Source organism: Bactrocera dorsalis, chromosome 1, assembly GCF_023373825.1.
Source record: "Bactrocera dorsalis isolate Fly_Bdor chromosome 1, ASM2337382v1, whole genome shotgun sequence".
Classification (NCBI taxonomy): Eukaryota; Metazoa; Arthropoda; class Insecta; order Diptera; family Tephritidae; genus Bactrocera; species Bactrocera dorsalis.
Window position 1 is genome coordinate 22,758,598 of NC_064303.1, and position 15,163 is coordinate 22,773,760.

Genomic DNA, 15,163 nt, shown 5'->3' on the forward strand with positions numbered 1-15,163 from the left:
TTGTTTGAATCGCGAAAAGGCTTCTGCTAAGCCAGAATTAACGATCAGTAAAGTTCTATGTTATTTTTTGTATTCTTAATTCGGACCTCTACTTTCAGCAGATGGAGAGTCTGAATAAAGCAATCACCCAGACTAAAACTAAGACCGCCTTTAAGCTTAAGGCTCAAAAAATTAGGCTTAGGGTCCATATTAACTTCGAAAATAAAAAAGTTTAAGACTTGCTCTACTCTAAAGTATTTTATTATATAGAGAGAGGAGTACACAGATATGCGGGAAAAGCACATCGTCAACTCTTAAAACGCGTACAATTATTAAAGATTTCAAAAAGCGGGAACTAGAAATTGTACACAATTTTTCTGACTACTTTTGATAATCAGTTAATCAGAGATAATTTGAACGAATTTGACCAAAATAGTGTCCGTGTCCGGTCATTGGAATGTACTCATGTCCGTTTACAGAAATTGATTTTGTATGAAAATCGAAATGAAAATGTTGTGTCCAGTTTGCGGAGATGTCCGTTGAGGAATTTCACTGTATATGATTTAAGGGTCAGTAGGGTAATCTGGCCTGTTTTTTGGACATATTTTTTATTTCTATTCTACAATAGAACTTTTTTCACATATCATGAGGTATATCGTGGAGTGTATAAACAATTGGGGATTTTTTAATGACATCCGACATGATTTGTCGGAGAAATGGCTGGGTGAATGAGATGCGTTTTTTTTTTCACTGGCGGACAGGATTTCTCACTGGCGGACACGATCATCTGAAACACAAAAACCTAATTTATTCTTACGTGAATGGTTATCGTCCCTACTAGAATCATGAAAAAAGTATGATAAATAAACAATTAGTTTTTTTTTTTTTTAAATTTTCCCCATGCTTTTTTTACACAAATTTTGTCATAACATTGTCAATAAACTATGATTATAGTAGGGACGATAGCCAGGCGTTTTGTGAAGATTTAAAAAAAAATTAAGCAAATCGTTTGAGTAGTTCGACCGAAATCATGTCCGCCAGTTTAAAAAAAAGTGTGTTTTGAGAAAAACGCGTTTAAAGTTTGAGTTGTGCATTTCGAGCGCTCCGAACGTCGAGCGGTATTATTATTTTTGGGCCTTTCTCGAAACCTTCCAAAGGTAAAGTGGGTTACTACATTAATTCTAAAGGTATAAGGGAACAGAAAATGCAAAAAATTTGAAAAAAGATTATCCTACTGACCCCTTAAAAAAACTTCGACATATAAAAAGATTTTTGGTACTCTATTAGAAATATCATTAATAAAAATAACAGCGTAGTGCCAAGATGGTTACCTTACGGCGGAATACCTGAAAAGCAATTAATTGAATCAAAGGAATTATAAACAACCATTAATTAAACACATAAGAAGTTCGTTTGTTTCGAATTTAGATTTTTTTTTTTTGGTTTTTCAATTAATTACAAATATATCTTTACAACTGGTAAATCAAAGCTTTTAAATTAGATACACACTAAGCGGACTTTCTATATTAGAAACTTGTTTTAACTATTATAACAAAACTAATTTGTAAGTTAAAATTTTAATTAAATATTTGGTTTTTGAATATCTTCGCTAATTGTCAAGAAACAATGTACATTTGTTATCATTCAACACAACATAAGTCATTTTCATTACAGGAAAAACTTTTATACCATATGCGAATGCGTCTGTATGTATTAACTTTGTTTACAAGTAACTAATGTGTTTGCCTCTAACGCATTTTATTTTCTATTAAATACATAGTACATGTGTTAAGTGCCTTAAAATTAAGCTAAAAGCTTAATTCTAAGTTGTTTAAATAGAAATGAAGTAGCTGGATGATAACTTGTTTATGTTTTCTGCGAGAAAATTATTAATATAAAGGAATTATATTTAGATAATGCCGTTGGTCATTTTGTTTTTTGATTTAAATACTCTTTTTATGTGCAGTTTATTTATAAAATGGGAAAGTATTTTAACTTTTAGCCTTTTGTTTAAAAACTTGTTGTTAATAAATAATATTCTTCATTAAAAAATAAAGCAGATTCACTGTTAAGTATCTCACCTATTGTAAATAAACAATATTATTCAAAGGTAATCGTTGGTGCAATTGCAAATGAAATAAAAGTATGAGAATTATCACAATGCGTATGCGTATTACAATGATAACAGTAGTTATTAAAAGAGTAGATAAACCTAAATTAAGAAACTGACCTTATACATATGCTGTAGTTTTTTCAATGAGTTTCTCATGGCATGTGACACTTGTATTCAATACAATTTTAATGTTAGCGCGCATAAATTTGCAATCCGTTTAATTTCTTCAGTCTTATTTAACTGTTACTGCACGTGGTAATGATTGTCGTGGTAGCAAAGGACAGACTTTTAAACTAATGATGCTCTTTTAACGTCTACCACATATTGAATCATACCTACCACAGTCGAATCTACCACACCGGTATTTGTTATATTCTACGAAGAACTGTCACTGAAGCAGCAGTATGTTGGTTGTTTTATGCTGTTACAACAAAATTCAGTGCTTTAGTGTTCTTTGTTGTTAGTTTTGTACAAATTAAATTGCATACGTGTCTACAACGCCGATTAAATTTGCATTAAATTTGCTATTACAATAAATTATAATGCAGCATGGAACAATGAGATACTTATAATGTTTATGAATATAGTTTCACTGATTTTGTATTACAATAACAATTAAAAACATCGTTAAAATCCTGGCTTTACAACCTTATGCTGTAGCGTGCAGGTAATATAATGATTATTAAATTATATTTTAGTTTAACTTAGACTATTGAAAATGACACTTTTAAATACCATGTGCACTAAGACGAGTGATAAATTAAATAAAATTTGTTCAATACAGTTAGTTTTCTTTTGATTGTTGGCTTAAAGCAAAAGAAAAACGAAAATCTACTATGCACAGAATAAAGTACTAACTACCGCGATTATTATTTTATTTAACTTAACCGAGAGAATATTATTTAAAAACTTGTCAAACAAATCCGTGAATGACAGTTGCTGTGGCATATATATTTTGCCAGTGCTGCTATTTTTTTTACGACTTTTGCAAGCCTTGCGTGCTGCTGCGCAATCAACTAGTGGTGCTGGTTTGGTTCTTTGGCGTTTCCACGGCTGGTTCCTCAGCCGCTGGCGCGGCATCCGCGCTCTTCTCTAGACCATTAGTGCTGGGCAATGCCTCAATGTCAGGCACATGCACAGGCGGTGGTGGCGTAGCACCTTCGGCGCGCGCCAAATTCTGTCGCTGGTCGTAGATTTCATCAACCAGTTTCTTGATGAATGGATGATTGAATTTACCCTCTGTAGAATCGAAGAATTCCTGATGTTTCAACAGACAATTATCACGTTTCTCATATTCAAATGCCTGCATAATCATGTCGAGTCGATCGAGGTCTTTGACGAATTTCGATTCAGCGCTTTCGCCAGCTTCGTATTCCTGTAAGTTAAGCGAGAAATTAGTAAATAAATTAAATATATTTTATATATATAGAGTTATACCTCAAAAAGTTCCATGATACGCTTGCCGCGCGGTTCTATTAACTTGCAAATGTCTTCCATTGCCTTGAATTCCATTGCGCGTTTGTCTGCTTTGGAGACACCACAGAAAGGCGTTAGATCGCCAACTACACTCTCGGCCAGATCGTGCACTAATGCCAATTCCATGCAGCGTATCTGATTAAGACCCTCGCTACCGTCCAGTAGAAAAGTCATCATACTCATGCGATACATATGACCTGATATAGATTCGGGGTCACTGACGTTGCGCAGCACCCATCCCGTACGCTTCGTATGCTGAAATTGCAGAGTAACCACACATTAAATTGATTGTAATTAGAATATATGTATGTATGTATGATTTTCATAATTTATAGATGCAGCTAATCTAAGACCTAATTTATATGTATCTGGAACGGAATTCAATTATGGTATGACAATATCATTTTTTATGGGTTAAAAAAGTGAACTTTATATTGCAGCAATAAACAGGCGTATATGGACCACATAAAACCTACTGTCATTGTGCTTATATTAAACAATATTACGCCTACATATGAAATATAAGTATTATAGCATACTACACTTAATTGCATTCTTCTTCAACAATCGCGATTTCCGATAAACGCGTAGCCATCAGACGGCGCGAAAGTCGTATTATTAGTAAAGATAGTAATTATGATCCGTTTTGGCTCAAATATAAATATACTTATGGACAAAATAATAGCTATAAGCAGTTTTTACTTAATAACTTTGAAATAGTTGCAATTAAAACAATTTTGTTTTAAATGAAACATATGCCCCACTTTATTAAACCTAAATATATCGGGAGTCTTTCATTCTCAATACTAAAAACCGATTTTTTTTTGCAAAACAAGACATAGCATTGGTCAAAATAATAGATGTAAAATATTTTTTTCTAATATTAATCTTAGCTTCATCACTGAATAAAATAAATCGCCACTTTTTTTCTCCGGTGGGACAGCAACAATTTTTATGTTCAACGGCAAAAGCTCTCACCTCTGCATGTGGACCTTTCGTTGAAGAGGAATTTTTCTGGCTTTACGCCTCGGTAAATTACCGTATATTAATCAACGCCGCGAGCTAACATTTAGTCCAATTTCTGTCACTATTTGTCCTTAAGTTACAAAAGAGCCCTTTTTTGCCAATTGAAGTATACGGCGATCATCAATTCGGTCAGTTTTTCTTGGACTTCTTTAGAGCATTAGTTACAAAGTTTTCCGACCGCTCTAACATATTTACAATCACCATTACCAACAGAACAAATGTTTTTTTTCGGCAAAATCAATTTATTTTATTCAAAATAGTCTCCTTCTGCTGTAATACAGCTTCTTGCACGGTCCAAAAGCATGTCAAACGAGTTTTTTAGCCCGTTGGCCGATATGGCCGCCAGTATGTCGGTGCAAGCCTTTTGAATGCCTTCTACGACTGCATAGCGCTTCCTTTCATGGTCAAGTGGATTTTTCCGAAAAGGAAGAAGTCGCACGGTGCCATATCAGGTGAGGTCAATGGTTAAAATCTGATTTTTGGTCAAATAGTCGTCCAACGAATGTTGGATTCTGAGCAAATTTTGGTCGTCAGTCATCTGAAGTAAAAACATATATAAACTTTAAATTTTCTGGTTATTAAAAAAACAACAATATAAATTCATATCATATCATAATTCATAGTTGTAACTTAAATAAGTAATATTTTTCTTTTCTTCTTGCTTGCCATATCATTAATTACTTCATCTGGATCTATTTTAATATCCCAGTGCACAGCAATAACAGCAAGTGCTCGAAGTAAATAGTTAAATTTTTTAATTCTTCGGCATTATCAATTGCAGCAAATCCTGGCAGTAGAATTTGAAATGACGAGAGTATATCCTCATTCACTAATAAACGTTCTGTCATGTTTTGAATCAGAGCATCAACGCATGGAATAAATATTGTTACAAGATCTACATATGTATGTCAAAAAGACCTTTAGACATTTGTGATGCGATTTGGAAAATATCGTTGAAAAAACCATAGATTTTTCTTGGAGTTGCACAGACAGTGGCAGCGTTAAGCTGAACAATTGCTCACAGACGAATAGACTAAGCAAAAAATCGCTTTTCTCTACCGCTGCTAAGAAGGCTGATGCTTTAGACGAAATGGACCATGTCTTACTCGAAATTATTTCCAAACTTAGTACAATGAATTTGAAAAGCTCCACAAAGCTTATAATGCTTTCATGCCTTTCTATAAACCTTGTTTCACAAAGGCGAACAACTCGTCTTTTTTGCTTTCTGGTGCGTGCTTCTGTATAACGTCCTGGAAAGTTGTGTTTGCATTTGAATGGTTTCTAAATAAATTTGCTATTTCATTGACAATACCAAGGCATCCGTATTGAAGGTAATGACATAGTATTAGAAAGCGCAAGGTTCAATCGGTGACTAGCGCAATGAACATATCGTGCTTTTGGATACAGTTATCCTGGTTTGCACTCCACTTAAATGCCCTGACATGTTTGCTGCTCCGTCATTAAGTTTTCAGTCACCGTCTAGTGTAGTTGCGTACGACTGTTATAGGTTTGAGCTGAGCAAAAGATTCAGTCAGTGATAAATCTTTTTTATTTGCGATTTATTTAAAAAATTTCCTTATTTCGGGGGGGGCTTCAGCCCTCTAGTACGATATGACGAATTTAACATATGGGCGATATACTTATACTTACATACATATACATATATTAATATATATGTATGTACTTATACATATTTAAATGGAAATTTATAATGGTGTAGCCGATTTAATTGTCGAATTACCCTTTTTCTGTGCTGTGTATCAAATGCAAAGAAGTCTAGTTGATAAGTTGATAAGGCATACGCTCGGCTACGAAGCCATTCAACTGTCTGTTACATATTAAATACATATACATATATTATATATACATACATATGTATGTACATAAATATTTATAAAACAGACTTTCATGAAAACTAATCGCAATATGTCAATATAACGATTAAGGCTTGCTTCAAATTAAGTTAACTAATTTGACTAACATAGACCATCGTGTATAAGGTTATATAAACATACAAAGCGTTTTCACACCCAATAACTCCTTTAAAAAGAATGGGTTCTTAAAAAGAATGGGTCGTTAACAAGAATTTACCTTAATACACTCAAAGGGTCCAAACGCCAATAAACGTGTTCATACATGTCATGTACATACATACATGCAAAAATACGTCTGTAAAATGCAACAAGAAACTGCATGCAATTTTTTATGCACTTTTCGACAATTTGAACTGAGAAGCTTAAACTCAATCGCTGACACGTGAATAACGTTATGAAAGCAATAAGTTTATAATTTTTTAACGTAATTAGCTAACATGTGCGATAATTTATTGCTTTTAAAACGAAAGAATTTGTCACGCGTCAACAAGCTTGAGCGTCACTAGACATGTAAATATATTAAATAAGCATCTAAAAAGGCGATATTTAGTTTTTTTTTTTTAAGAAAACTACTGCATAAATTTTTTTAAATTTAAACACAAAAAATTTCGAAAAAAATGGTTTTGATTTTTAGTGATGTATAGCGATGCACCTGCTACTCCCTTGCAAAGATGCAACACTAAAACGCCATTGTATTATGTGCAACATTGGTTTGCAAATTATCTGCTGTTGTCAAAAATAAAAACATTGTAAATAGAAAGAAATGGAGCAAACCAGTTTAAATAAAAAAGGCTAAAACACGAAAAGCCGAATAAAAATTAAAGCGTTTTTTCGGCATATTTTCCAATTTGTGCGAACATTGGTTGTAAATGTTATTCCTCACCGTTTTTTCAAGGGTTGCACGCAAAAACTATTAATTCACAGCTGAAACCACAAAAAAGATAAAATTATGCAATTGCATAATTTTGCAAACTCAGATGCACAAGATTCTGAATTGCCCTATACTATATATAAAATTAATGATTTTAATAAAGTAAAATTGAAAAAAAAAATTAGAAACAATAAGAAACATCACAAACTGATGGTAACCCTACAGCAAAGCAATACTTTTGTTAAAGTCTAATACACATGACATACATATCACTTCAAGCTAGATAGATAGATTGGTTTTCGCACGTCTATGAACATATATTACTGCTGATACATATTTACAAATATACATATGTATATATGCATACAATGTATTTAATATATGAAAAACCACACAGCAACACTTTAGCTGTGAAAAGTATGCACAGTTTCAAATGATTTGCTTGCTTATCTTATCGCGCCCTGTTATATGCATATGTATGTACATACATATGTATGTACATATTTACATACACAAAAGTTACGACAAAAAAAACTGTGGAGTGCAAGTAATAAGCGGAAATGGAGAATCAAATTCATTTGCAGCAATTAGAGGCATAAAATTACTAAGCGATCTCAAGTGGTGTGTACTATATTGGATATAGTATTTTTTTCTAATATTATATTTATGCATTTCAATGATTTTCATTATAAATAAACTCTTCCAATTACTCACACTTGTTTATTTTATCAGCGCATTACCAATTTAAGCATTTCAATTTTTTGTTTTTTAAGTTGTCAATGATTATTTCAAAGTAGTGCAACTACTTTTATTCCTCCCCTTATGATTTTTGCTGATGCATATGCAATCATTACATTTCTTGGAATTGCTGGAGTATACGGTTCGGAACGCATGGTAATAAAAAATAATTAGCAAATATGCACATGTGTGCACCTCATATGCAAAGTCGACGTGAAATATTATAGTTATTTGTGTAACAAACATAAACATATGCAGTTTACAACGGACAATGCGTTACCCTGTACTGAAACTGGAGTAATAAAATCCACGATTCTTTCCGCTTGGAATGTTATTTTATGGATGGTCGCCCCAAAATTAATCACTAAAAATCGATAATTTTTCTTGTTACACATATACATACACACATATCCGTTAAGCCGGAAATCAGAAATAAATGCCCAACAGAGATGTCCAAATTTCCTATTATTTGAAATTAGGAGCGTAAGTCACCTAGCTGACTTTAACAATTGACTGGATAACTGATTTTTAGCAACGACTAGTAAAGTTCCCACGGCAGTCGGGTATACGTAACTGGAACGAACCCGGATTTTTTACCTGCCCAAGGCTGCCAATTCGGCAGAATCTTGCCTCTACAATGACAACTAGAACGGCCAATGTGAAATCTTGCCAAAAATATCTGTGAATAAAGAGATTTGTATCGTCGTTTATTGCTACTAATAAAAGATAAGATGTGAAGCTTCGGAGTATTCATCGTTTGGGAACCTATAAAATATATGTGCAAACATATTTATATACATATGTATAAGTGCTCGGCTTGAGAAGTTGAGTCGATTTAGAAATGTGCGGCTTAGAAACATACATCCAAGACACACAATCCGAGCGATTAAAATCAAGCCCTTTTATGAAAACTTTTATTTGCTCATTTAGAAGCGTTCTTGCAAATGTCTAAAATATGTCAAAGCCAAACACATGGTCATTTTAGCAGCTGGTTTGACAGCTACACTTATAAACTTCTAAATAAACAAAAAACACTAAAAATCTATAAATTTATACAGAATTCATATACATAAATCATCATAACTAAAAATGAAGATTATCGAAATAATTAAATCTGATCTTTCTAATTTAATTAAAAGTATTTTTTTACTATTATTATAATTATTTTAGTTTAAACAAGAAAAGCAAAATATTTTACTTGTCATTGGGTTTAGTCGACCAATTTCAACAATAATAAGTTAGTTTTCGGGTGCATAAATGTACTTATATTATACTTTATTTTATTGAATAGTGTGAGACTTTCTTGCTGGGATTTTCAATATAACGCACGAACTTTGGAGAAGACGGCGATAATAATGTAGTAAAATGAACAATATATATATGTATGTATAATGGATTTTTGTATGCGAATATATAAACAAATATATGTACATATACGAACATATATGTACATACATATGTACATGTACATTCGTTTATAAGTTAAATTGATACTCACGTGAATGAATGAGTGATAATAGAAAACAAAAAATTATAATTATAAGCATTCGCGGTAAGTAAAACGTAGAAATTTCTATTTATGACGAACAATAAAGTGTGCACTGAATGCATGTGAATACACTTAAATCATAAGACAAGCGTGCATGAATAGAAAAAATGGCAGACAAAAAATTTAACACCTTAGCACTTGAAAATTATTGATAACTGATGGCGATACGAGATTCAATAGAGCTTTATATTACAGTAGTATATTTACTGTGAAAATTTACTTAGCGTTTTTACTACAGATATCAATGATGAAGCATTGACTTAACAAATGGGTTGATAATATTTTTTCAAGAAAACAATACCCAGCGGTCTAAAGATAGCGTGAACTCATGCCCTTCCGCGCTGGAGAACGGTTAAGTATTCCAACTATAAGTTCTATAAAGTCTACCTTTTCTAAATTATAAGTGCTAATATAGACATACATATGTTGATAAAAACGAATGAATTGCAAATGTTAGCAACAAAATAGGGGAAAAAATCGGTTTGCACTGAGACACATTTAATTTTTTCTTCTATTTGTAATACACATTTTGTTGAAATCATAGAGGTGCGATTATTTTCAAACAAAATTATTTTAGTTAATAAATAACTAACACCTTAAATTTTACTTTTCATGCGTAAAAATTTCTCTTTTCAGTTGCAATGTTTCTGATGACATTGATCTTGGCCTTCAAAGTAGAAAAAATAAAAATAAGTCCAAGACAGATGAATGAATGAGTAGAATGTAGCACAAGCATTCTTGAAGACTCGTTTATACAAACAGATACATATATTATATATATTTATGTACATGTTGAAATCATATTCAACATTTTTCTTGTGAATATTTTTGTTAAATATAAACAAAAAGTAAAAGAAGGGCATTTGACACTGAAATGTATAGTATTATTTAAAATATAATTATGTACATAAAATGCTTTGTAATTTTCTAAATCACATATATGTTCAGTTTTCATCAGAGATAATAAAATTGGAGAACCTCTATTGAATGGTAAGTTTGACATAACGAAGATAAAGTAATGTTTTTCAAAACATAAGCAAAAGGTATAACTTATTAAGTCAAGAATTTTGAAATTTAAAATCATAGAGAACTTTTTTGATATAATAAGCTATAATTGTTGGTGTGAGTCGAAACGAAAGAAATTTTAAATTGTACTATATATTATATTATATGCATCTTCTAACTTTTGATACTACGTCTGACAAGATTAAGGCATCAAATTATTTATTTTGATATTATTCTGTAAGCTAGTGAGTGATAGTTATCTATGCCAGTACTATACATACAATTCATTTATTTGCATTCAAATTTATGTTAACATACTAATTTTCTAAAAGATTACAAAAATGTATAATATATGTATATACAAACTGTGTGCATATATCTTTCCATATACATGAGCAAGTGTGTGGTGTCTGTATGTACATATGTAGCGAGCGCGTGAATTTTATTTTTAAAAATATGCGAACTGCAAGAACGAAATGTACGCTAAAGAGAAAAAATATACATTGTGTGCGGACGAAGGTGTTATTTACAAAATAATATAATTCTAAGTGAATTATATGGCTAACAAAGTTGCAACTAGGTAAATGCATTAGAGGAGAGAATTGTTTAAATTAACAAATTTGCACTATTGTACATATCAAATAATACTTGAGACCAAACACACACACTTTTTCTTATTCTAGCTAAATAAAAGTGTAAAAATTAAGGTTTTATTGTATTGTATACATTATATTTGAAAGACTAATTCAATATAACTTTTCATTGAAAAACCAAAATATTTAGTATTTGTTTGGATTAACAGACATTGTACAAAATAATGTCCCCGTACGTCAATGAGATCTAGATAGGATTAAAATTTCCTTTATTTACTTCAGAAACAATTTATATAGAATGAAATAATGAACGCGAGAACAAAGAGAAATTGTGTTATGAAATAATACACATCTACAAAATGCAAAAATTGCAAGAATTTGTGCGATAATTTCTATATTGTGCTAATTTTGACAGCACAGCTTCCAGTTGTCCATTGCATAACTGTTTCTTTTACCATATTATTTAATCGTTGCGAAAAAACTTCAAATATTATCGTCAATAATGAGTAACTTGTATTACAAACGTAAATACATACATAAGTTTGCATTTATTAAAAACGCCTGATAATAAAATATTACAAAGAGTCTAGGCGCGGCGAGTGTACTTCCACTGCAGCAAAACTGCTTAGGTACGGGTATGTTTGCAATTTATGTGCTATACATACTATATACTCCACGTCACTAAATTAATCATCAAACACAACTTTTATATTTATCGATTAAACAGAAATATTTGTTGTTATTGTTGCAGCAGTACTTATAATTGTAGTTTTTAGTAAATGAGTAACTTTTTTAGTAGCGGTAACCACACACTTTTCACATGTTTCCGTTACCTTATTGATTTAACTAACAAAAGTGTATTTTGTTAGCAAGTATTTCCGTACGCACATTAAATGTTGGCTCACTGTTACAAAAGTAATAAGAACACACTTCGAACGCTCTGTCACTAACTAGCTACATTTATTTTGCACTTATATATTTGTTTTTAATAAACGCAAACGAAACCGGTTTTCATTTTAGCATGCGATTTCAACACTGAAAGTGCGGCTTGACATATTTTGCAAAATCATTTATTGTATGTTTATTCAATACTACACAGTTAATGCTTTTTTATCTTTTAGTGCACAATTTTACTAACCATTTCACTCAATACTGTATTCGAAGCTATTCAGTAAACGGTTGTGTGTGTTATACAATATGGTACTGAGAAAATCGATGAATGATGTCAAATTATTGCAAACAAGTTTGTTTTTTGCTTACCTTTAAATTGCCAATTAACTCCATAAACTGTAGTATTTGGCCCAGCCCGGCGTTAAAGCATGGCTTACCAGAAGAATTTTTCTGTTCATTGCCATTACAACTGCTACCATTACTGGTGGTGTTTCCGTCCTCTGGCGTATGTTGGCCATTTGTGGCAGCCGCAGTTTGTTCATCCTGCTTCAAAGTTTTAGGTTCAGCAGCTAGTGATGACATTGCGTTATATTGTGTTTGCTTATTTTCAAAATTTTGATTGTTTTGTGTATGGAAGTGTTGCAGATGCTGCTGATAGAACTTCTGTATCTGTTGAGAGCGTGTTATAGTTCCGGACACAATTGCTTTTCTATAATTTGAAGCATTCGCATTTGTTGTTGTATTCTTATATGAATTTACGTCAATTTGGTCTCCCGCACCAGCTCTGACACCACCGTTTTCAATCGCTGGCAAATCGACACTGACAGTACGTTGTAGACCAGTTCCACATTTAACTTCGTATGCTTGTGAATGCCGCAGTGGCTGATATGTTTGTTGTCGATGACTAGAATTAGTTGCGAGGAACAGCTGTTGCTTATTCTCAATTTGGTGGGGTTGTAAATGTTGTTGTTGTGGTGATATCATCTCATCGGTTAACGATTGTGGTGACGTCACAGTCGTCGGTGCCAACAGAAATGCATTTTCATTGGGTGGAGAAATTGCGCCCACAAACGCTGGTATCGCTTCCACTACATTTTCAGATGTAGTAGTGGCTACTGACGATTCAGCCACAATTCGATTGAAGTTTTGTTTTATTAACTCACCGCCGATGTTGTTAGCCCTACTGTTTTGTAGCTTTCGGAGAGCTTTGATCACTTGCTGAATGGAGAGCATTTTCGTTGAGAGGCTGAAATAGGAAATGAAAACAGAGCACTAGTGAGTGAGTGAAAAAAAAGGTGTAAATATGTATAAATTGTTGGGTGTATATGTCGAAAGTTTAAATGATAAGGTTAACGCCAGACAGAAAACACGTAAGTAATTAATGTATTTATACAAAAAAAATGCTTCACTTATAATCTGTCTGCGTCTTTTTTTACATATATTATCTATATATGTACATATATACACATAAAGTAATATGTTTACATAATTAAAAACATGTATTCAAATACTTCTATAAAGCGCTATAATCGACTTTAATGTATAGTGTATCGACAAAATTAAAGGACTTGATATACAATTTCTTAAAGAGCGTATTAATAAAAGATTAATGAAAATATTTTCGAAACTTTGTTTTTTTCTTTATATTAAATAAATTGTTGTGACTATAACCAAATACATAGCAACCAGTCATTATAACGTTGAATTAAAAATTATATTTCATTCACTTAAAACTCATAATTTTCTGTGCACGCATGTGGATCTATGTATTTTAAACTTGTTGTGTTTTTTTTTATAATATAATATATAAATCCACTTCATTTAGCAAACATTAACAATTTTTCACATTACACTTCTACGATACTGTCACGGCGCTTCTCACCTTTCGTATTAGGCTCTAAAGAATTTATTCCAAAGTTGTATATTTTTCATAAATATTTTTATAGCGTACACTTTTTCATTGTGTTGAATGCGGCACGTGTTATATCTCGAATTCAACTTGCAAATTCCCGACACAACAATGAAGGACACAAGTGCATGCTTAGGTGTGCTGCTTTACTATGCGCCTTAGTTATCGCTGTAGGTTGCCTATCTCGTGGTTGTCGTGCTCAAATATTTTGTCGCCGACCGCCAAAAAGCTGTTGTCTATTGCCTCTAATAGTTAAAGCAGCAAACAATTATTTGAAAATGTTGAACGTATTGGTGAGGTAAATTAAAAATAAATACTTTACACTCTCGTCGTTTACCTCCTGCCCTTGGCCGTCGTAATCGTTTGTTGTTGCTTTGATGCGTGTTATAACCAAATCAATAGTAATTAATCAAGGTAAAATTATAATTTTACATATCATTATCAATCTTATGTTTTATCTTAGATTAAATTTAAAAATTACTGATTTTGCCCATGCAGCATATACCGTTATTGTATATTTACATTTTAACTTATGTATATGTAAACATTAATTACCACACGTCTACTCCCACACCGTTTATAGATTGCACTGGTGCTGCTTACATATGCTCACTACAAGTTTTGAATATTTTGAGAATTTTCTACAATTTTCCGCCTTTGTTTATTTATACAACAAAATAGTGATTGGTTTTAACTGGTATTTTCGGTTAAAGTAAAAAATCTGTCTCCCCGCAACTCAAATTTACCACCCATTCACTATATGTTCTAGTTCAGTCCCTATGACTGTCATTTTTATTAGCAAACTATTATTATTGTATTTATATGACTTAAATAATACTTTAACATATTATAGCTGTTAAGACGGTATTATATCTCATTCACAAATTCAATTAAGTAGAAAAATTCGGAATTAACGCAACTACACTAGAGAAAGCAACTAAATATGTTACATGAGCACATGAAACAACAGGGTTGCGAAAATGTGGATTGCAAGAATACAGGGAGTTTCAAGGTTCTAAAACATCATAATATATACAGCTTTTTTTTGTTGTTGGCATTAATTTATATTCTCTAATAAAAAAAGGCACTGAGCTAAGTAATATTCAATAATTTTTGTAAGATACAATAGAGTATGCGAA

The 15,163-nt window shown here is 32.0% G+C and overlaps 1 protein-coding gene across 4 annotated transcripts; it reads right to left on the reverse strand.

The window, feature by feature from the left end:
* Positions 1–1,387: 1,387 nt before the first annotated feature.
* LOC105233395 (uncharacterized) lies at positions 1,388–14,935 on the reverse strand. 4 transcript variants are annotated; one of them, XM_049461853.1, is made up of 5 exons: positions 14,506–14,935; positions 13,998–14,396; positions 12,485–13,361; positions 3,530–3,823; positions 1,388–3,467 (listed from the first exon to the last, which is right to left on the reverse strand). In XM_049461853.1, exons 3-5 carry the CDS (start codon positions 13,346–13,348, stop codon positions 3,105–3,107), a joined length of 1,521 nt encoding a protein of 506 aa, XP_049317810.1. In that variant the 5' UTR covers positions 13,349–13,361; positions 13,998–14,396; positions 14,506–14,935; the 3' UTR covers positions 1,388–3,104. The 4 variants fall into 4 exon arrangements, with proteins under 4 accessions (XP_049317810.1, XP_049317813.1, XP_011213779.2 ...); XM_049461856.1 differs by lacking the exon at positions 14,506–14,935 and having other exon boundaries at positions 13,998–14,269; positions 14,362–14,391; XM_011215477.4 differs by lacking the exon at positions 13,998–14,396 and having other exon boundaries at positions 14,580–14,935.
* Positions 14,936–15,163: the final 228 nt, after the last annotated feature.